Source organism: Mercenaria mercenaria, unplaced genomic scaffold (genome assembly GCF_021730395.1).
Source record: "Mercenaria mercenaria strain notata unplaced genomic scaffold, MADL_Memer_1 contig_4251, whole genome shotgun sequence".
NCBI classification, from domain to species: Eukaryota; Metazoa; Mollusca; class Bivalvia; order Venerida; family Veneridae; genus Mercenaria; species Mercenaria mercenaria.
Window position 1 is genome coordinate 57332 of NW_026462466.1, and position 6651 is coordinate 63982.

The following is a 6651-nucleotide window of genomic DNA, read 5'->3' on the forward strand; positions in this document are numbered from 1 at the left end:
AGGGCATATCACCCTATTTTAGCCCTTCAGACATCTGTCAAAATATTGTAGGTCCCAATAACTGTCATTCACTACGTAGATATGAAACTCGCAAACTACAAACATGGCAGGTGTTGTGTATTTGTCCGATGTGTACATGCGTTACAGTAACAAACAATAGCGAGGTCTGCAATCATAGCAAACTGCAAAATTCATAAAGTGGAAGAAAAAAAAAACATATTTTAGAAATAAAGAAGTATTTTACAAAGCCCAATATTGATTAAATGCCGATAGAAATGTGTGTTAGAATTATATGAAAGTAATTCTGTTTAAATAAATAATAAACTAGATCTTTTATGGAACATTATGGCAATTTTAGATTTTAGCGTAGACAGCACAAAAGATAGTTTCCCTTTACAGAAATGGCTAAAACTGTTAACAATCTTATTTCAACGTAAAATTTTTTTTCCTGTGTATAAGACGCACGATAAGGGGATGTTCCCGATTTTGGTAGTTGAATGTTGTGTTTCAAATCTCTACATGCATGTACCCCCAACCATATTTTGTGCGTGATTTTCATACTGCAGTAATCAAAGTCTTTGTTTTTTTTTCAGGACTGATAAATTTAAATAAAAACTTGCCGTGTTCTTCATTATTTAAGATAAATATCATACAGGAATTGTCCCAGTTTTGGCAGTTGAATGCTGGGTTCCAAATCTTTACGTGCATGTACCCCAAACAAGCCATTTTAAAATTTTATGCGCGATTCACATACTGCAAATGAATTTTATTAAAATTTATTGTTTTCTTTATTATTTAAGACATAGATATATTGCTTGAGAATTGTTGAATTTGTTTTACAGCTTTGGCAAATAAATAGTTCTTAATGGTGATTTATGAAAACTGCTGTAAAAAATTCTTATTCAGTGCAAATCTGATTCATGTGGCACATCTATAAGATTATGATTTAGACAACATCATAGAATTTAAATTAAAGTTATTTTATTTTTTGGTCTGCATTTTTTGCATGTATGAACAGCGGAGTGGAAATACAATTCTTTTCACTTGTGAGACAAAAAAAATCCACTTGTCTGCAATCAAAATTCACTTGTCCGGATTTTCAACATCAAAACCTGCACTAAACTGCCAATACATATACTTCACTGTTTCGAGTTACTGCTTTTATGATCTACAGGTAGAAACAAAAGCAAACAAAGCAATATAACTGTGACAAACTTTTGCCTGTAAATAAGACTGAATTAAGTCGCATCGGCAAGGCTGGGGAACCTTCAGTAGATTCAATGAAACAAATATGCAGTGTCATTACATTGCCCATACTGAAACTCTTGAACTGATCTGACATGTTTTGAAATGTACTGGCAATCTCTCCTTGCTTTTGATATTTGTTATTACCTTGATATTTGTTATTACCTGACTAATAACGGCGACCAGCGTTCTGTTAGCAAATTTATCAGAAATTTGAAAGAATTGTTTATGTTTCTGGCTCTATTATTAAAATTCAATAACCGTGTGCAAAATCACACAAGACCGAGGCCAAGGGCCAATCATATTGCAAAAAAAAGATGATAAATTTAGATGCAAGTGTATGGTGTTTCCAACACTGCAGCAGTTATGGGGCCTTCATTGGGTTAAACATGAATTTTGTAGATAAGATTATTTTATCATCTCCATTAAGTTCTAGCAACAGCGTTACTTAAGTATTCTTGCTTTTTTTATTGAATTTACTCCTGAAAATGTATGCTTGTCCGCGAACAAATGGAATGAAAAAATGCACTAGCCCACAGATAAAAAGTACCAAGCTGGACATAGGAATTCCACACCCGTGTACTAATGCATATTTGAAAAATGACAAGAAAATTACATTAATTGTAAACCAAGAGTTGTGCTGCATGCATCCCTTATTTCCTCCATGCATGTTCCTGAAGTAATTGTTTGTTTTTTTCAGAGCATCAGTGCATGTAAAAATGTCCTATCTTAAGCGGTGGCGTAAATACCGTGCTGAAGCAACAGCTCTCGCTCTTGCTACTAGCAGCAGTGAGGATGAACCCCGTGATGCAGAGGAAAGTGGTAACAGTGGACATACTTCTGAAGAACCAGATAATGCTCAGGATGTATCATTAGAAGAATCAGACAACTCCATTGATTCTGCAGATGACTTTGGATATGTTCAATATGTAGAGTCATCAGATTCAGAAAACGGTAACTCTGACATTGACTTCTCTGAAAATGAAGAACAGCCATCCTTCCGTGAAACATTGTCTGCATGGGCTACTAAAAATAAACTCACTAAATCTACTGTCGACGAGCTGTTGGAAATTCTTAAAAAGGAAGGTCATCCAGAGCTGCCCAAAGATGCAAGAACCTTGCTCCAAACACCAAGGACTGTTGACGCAGAAGAAAAATGTGGAGGAAAATATATATATTATGGACTAAAAAGTGGGCTTCTTAAAATCTTCAGCCATACAGCATTTAGTGGAAATCCTGATCACACAAATCCTATCAGTTTTAACATAAATATAGATGGCATACCATTGTTCAAGTCTTCTGGGTCACAGTTTTGGCCAATTTTATGCAGTGTAGAAGGTTTCAGTCCATTTCTAGTGGCACTCTATTTTGGAAATGCTAAACCTAATTCTCTGAATGACTATCTGTCCGATTTTTTAAGGGAACTCGAAGAGGTCAAGCAAAATGGAATCACTGATGGTACCAAATGTTTTAAGATAAAATTGCGAGCCTTTGTTTGTGATGCTCCAGCAAGGGCTTTTCTAAAGGGAATCAAAGGTCATACTGGCTACTACGCATGTGAAAGATGTACCATTAAAGGAGCTTGGAAAGGAAATCGTATAACATTTTATTCATGTGAAGATCTTCCTGCTAGAACTGATACAGATTTTGCGAACAGAACATATCAAGATCATCAGATCAGTGAATCACCTTTAGTTAGGTTTGGAGTTGGATGTGTTACTGAATTTTGTTTAGATTACATGCATCTTGTTTGTCTCGGTGTGGTTAAAAGAATTCTATGGTTTTTAAAACAAGGTCCGACTGAATGTAAGCTTTCCCAGAGACAGATAAGTGAAATATCAGATAGGATGTTATCATTTTCTGGAAAAATGCCATCTGAATTTGCAAGACAACCAAGAACATTGACAGAGTTGGAGAGATGGAAGGCAACAGAATTCAGACAGTTTTTGCTATATACAGGGCCTGTTGTTCTGCGAAAAGTTGTTTCAAAACAAATGTATGAGCATTTCCTTACCTTAACAGTAGCTGTTTCAATTCTGCTTGATTCTGATAATGAAAAACGGACAGCTTATTTAAACTATGCGGAGCATTTGTTAAAGTATTTTGTAGATAAAAGTAAGGATATATACAGTGAACACTTCGTAGTTTATAATGTACACAATCTGAAGCACTTGAGTGACGATGTACGAAATTTCAATTGTTCTCTAAATGAGATTTCAGCATTTCCTTACGAAAACCATTTGCAGTCAATAAAGCACATGGTAAGAAATTCAAAAAATCCAATTGTACAGGTTACCAAACGCATAGCTGAACGAGATCTTTCCAAGTGTGAAGACATTAAGGTGGTGTCCACGTTTACCACGATTTCCACAAAACCAAGGAACAAGTGTTTCATGTTACACAATGAAACTTTTGCATTTTTTTGGGAAAAACGACAAAATGGTAAATTCTTGTGTGATATATTATTACAGAGGCAATGTGAAAATTTTTTCACTGCTCCTTGTGAATCAAAATTGATAAACATTGTTTTTATGAGAAAAAGGACTCGAATGTCAAGGCGACTCGTGGAAAGGGAAGAGATGTGTCGAAAAGTGGTGTGCCTGTCGCATAATGACGGATATGTGCTTGTGCCGATGTTACATGGTATGGAAAAGTAATGACACAGGTAATGAAAATATGATATTTGAATGCATATAGTTCAGTTTAATAGCCTTAACTTGATAGTTTGAGATTTTACTGTGCAGTATCTAACAGTTATTCTACTGACATCACTTTACAGTGTCATTTATGCAGCTAGTAAATGTTCCAAATAATTTCTTGAAAATAATCATGATGAACATTTTGACCCATTCTGTGGGCAACTAGCTTTAGTAAGTAAGCTTTAGAATTATTATAACAATATAGGTCAATTTTTTTCCTGTTGCTTTTTAGAATTTTGTGATAACTTCCAATTCTCAATATCATTTAAAATTTCTTATTTATATAGAATGTGGGTCAGAGCAGTGTGGATAGAGAAGGACAAAGAAATAGAGGATGTAGTCCCAGATCTTTGGGTGAAAGGCGAGCATGTGTTTGGCCGCCTTTTGCCAATGCTGAGAAGGCGATGAAAACAAGGCAGACACCCACGCAGAGTTGGAGGATGTTTAAGTTAGTTAAGCTGAAGTATAAATCCGGTATGTACGAATAAATTAATTACAGCTTTGGCATGTTTGGTCAATAAGTAGTTCTTAATGGTGATTTTATAAAAAAAATGAAAGTTCTTTGTTAAATGAAAATGTCCTGTAATGGACCTGGTGTTTTTCCAAAAAATATCAGTGCTCCTTGTAAAGTTTATTGATGTGTCTCTATAGATCCATTCCTTAAAGATAAATTACTTCTACCAAATAATTATGCCGAAACTACAGCGGTCAAGGAGCCATTTTTTTAAAGTGTATATAAGAATAGATTTAAATTGAAACTGTGTGTTAAGGTTTTGTGTAAAGAAAGGAACATAAATTTCTTCGGGAATTTCAACCCTTCTCTGGTCACACTATGCTTTAATATGTATATAATATATATATATATGTATACGAGAGAATTTTATCGGAGACATATTCACTGATATTTAAATTTTAATTCTTAGAATCCCGCAAAGATTGTGAAGAGTATGATAATACTACGACAATAGAAAACACTGATGATGAGGAAGAACCCGAGCTCAAGAGAAAACCAAAGAAGAAAAGATACGCCGACTTTGTGACGGGTAGATTGCTTAATTAGTATTATTTAACTTAAGTTTCTATAAGGATTTATTTAAGGTTGGTTGTGAAACAAGTTCCAAAACTTACTCTAATAGCTATACCACGCCATCATTGTCATATTATGAGTTTAACATAATTGAAAATAACATATAAATCATTCTCGTAGAGAAGGGGGAAGAGTGATTCTTTCAGTTTAATAAAAAAACAGGAATAAAATTGTGTTCATTTGAGTGAATTGAAATAAACATTTGAGACTTCATGCAGTCTGATGTTAAACAAATCATATTCTAAATAGATATTCCAGTATGACTGCCCTTTTAAAGTGTCTTTTGATTTACAGCAGAGACTAGTGAAGTGACCACAGATGAACCCAACAGTAAAGACCTGCCAATAAAGGAATCGACAAAATCAAGTATGTATAGTTATCCATTATTTGATGCGGTACAGAATCCAGGAACACTGGTTAGGTTAACTACCTGCCGTTATATGACTGAAATACTGTTGATAAACAGCGTTAAACCCAAAACAAACGAAGGTCTTTTGAAAGGGGACCAGCTAAATCGATAATAGAAAGTGATGCCAAATGTTTATGTATTAATTCAACAATTGGTCACAAGTGCCATGCAATAGCGAATAGGAGAAAAACATAACTATAATTTTATTTAGATTAAATACATGAGACATTTAATCAGCCTGGAGTATAAATTCTCAGGTAATACAGGATACATCGGAATCGTCATACATACTGTTTTAAATGTGTTCATTGCTTTTAAGTATTATTTCATCATATTCATTCAATAAATTCATGTGGATGTGGTAGGGCATGATTTTATGCTTGCAGAAGAAATTCCACTTCCAGTACCACCTGCCAAACTTCCAGTACAGGACTCTAGGAAGAAAAGGGTGGACAGTCCAAGGTTGCAGCTGTCCTTGCCTGTTGGCAATGAAGATAGGCATAGGTCAAGATCTCCATTGTCTAAAAAGGGGTCTACAGGTACGTCCCAGTATGAGGATAGGCAAAGGTCAGATGCATCTTATAAATCTAAAACAAACAGGTCTGAAGATAGTTGTAGGTCTTCACTGGAGTCACAAAAGGACATTCGTGACTCCTGGTCAGATTTGTCTAGGGATAGTCCTTCAAATCATACGCTGTTCCAAAGGTCTAAGGGCAGTCATAGGTCACCATCGGGCACACAGAGAGATGGTCACGATTCAGGGGTGTCAAGGGGTAGCCAGCCGGGAGGGTCAAGGGATATTTATAGGTCAGGGTCAGAGAGAGATAGTCGTAAGTCAGGGTCAGAAGGGTCAAGGGATATTCGGTCAAAAGAGTACAGGTATAGCCAAGAGCCGCATTTAGGGTTCCAGAGGGACAGAAGTAGGTCAAGGTCAGGTTCAACAGAGAGTAGGTCAAGATCACGTCACTCTAGGGATTTTATTAGGTCACCATCAGTGTCACATAGTGACAGGTCAGGGTCAGAGGACAGAAATTCACTTATGTCAAGGTCACAACAGTCCAGGGACAGTAACAGGTCTGAGTCCCATAGATCATTTGATTATCGTAGGTCCGGGTCACTAATGTCAGATGAGGGCCAAAGATCTGGTTCAAACTTGTATGATGACAGACTTGGTTCTGAATTACTAAGGTCCTCTGACAAAGATAGGTATG

General features: G+C 35.8%; 1 protein-coding gene across 1 annotated transcript; it reads left to right on the forward strand.

Moving 5' to 3' along the window:
* Positions 1 to 3772: 3772 nt before the first annotated feature.
* Positions 3773 to 6647, forward strand: LOC128553722 (uncharacterized protein DDB_G0287625-like; the record flags this gene model as incomplete). The annotated part of the gene is made up of 5 exons (XM_053534899.1): positions 3773 to 3910; positions 4232 to 4418; positions 4868 to 4987; positions 5326 to 5397; positions 5827 to 6647. Coding segments are annotated over exons 1-5 (1209 nt in total), but the record flags the coding sequence as incomplete, so codon positions are not given.
* Positions 6648 to 6651: the final 4 nt, after the last annotated feature.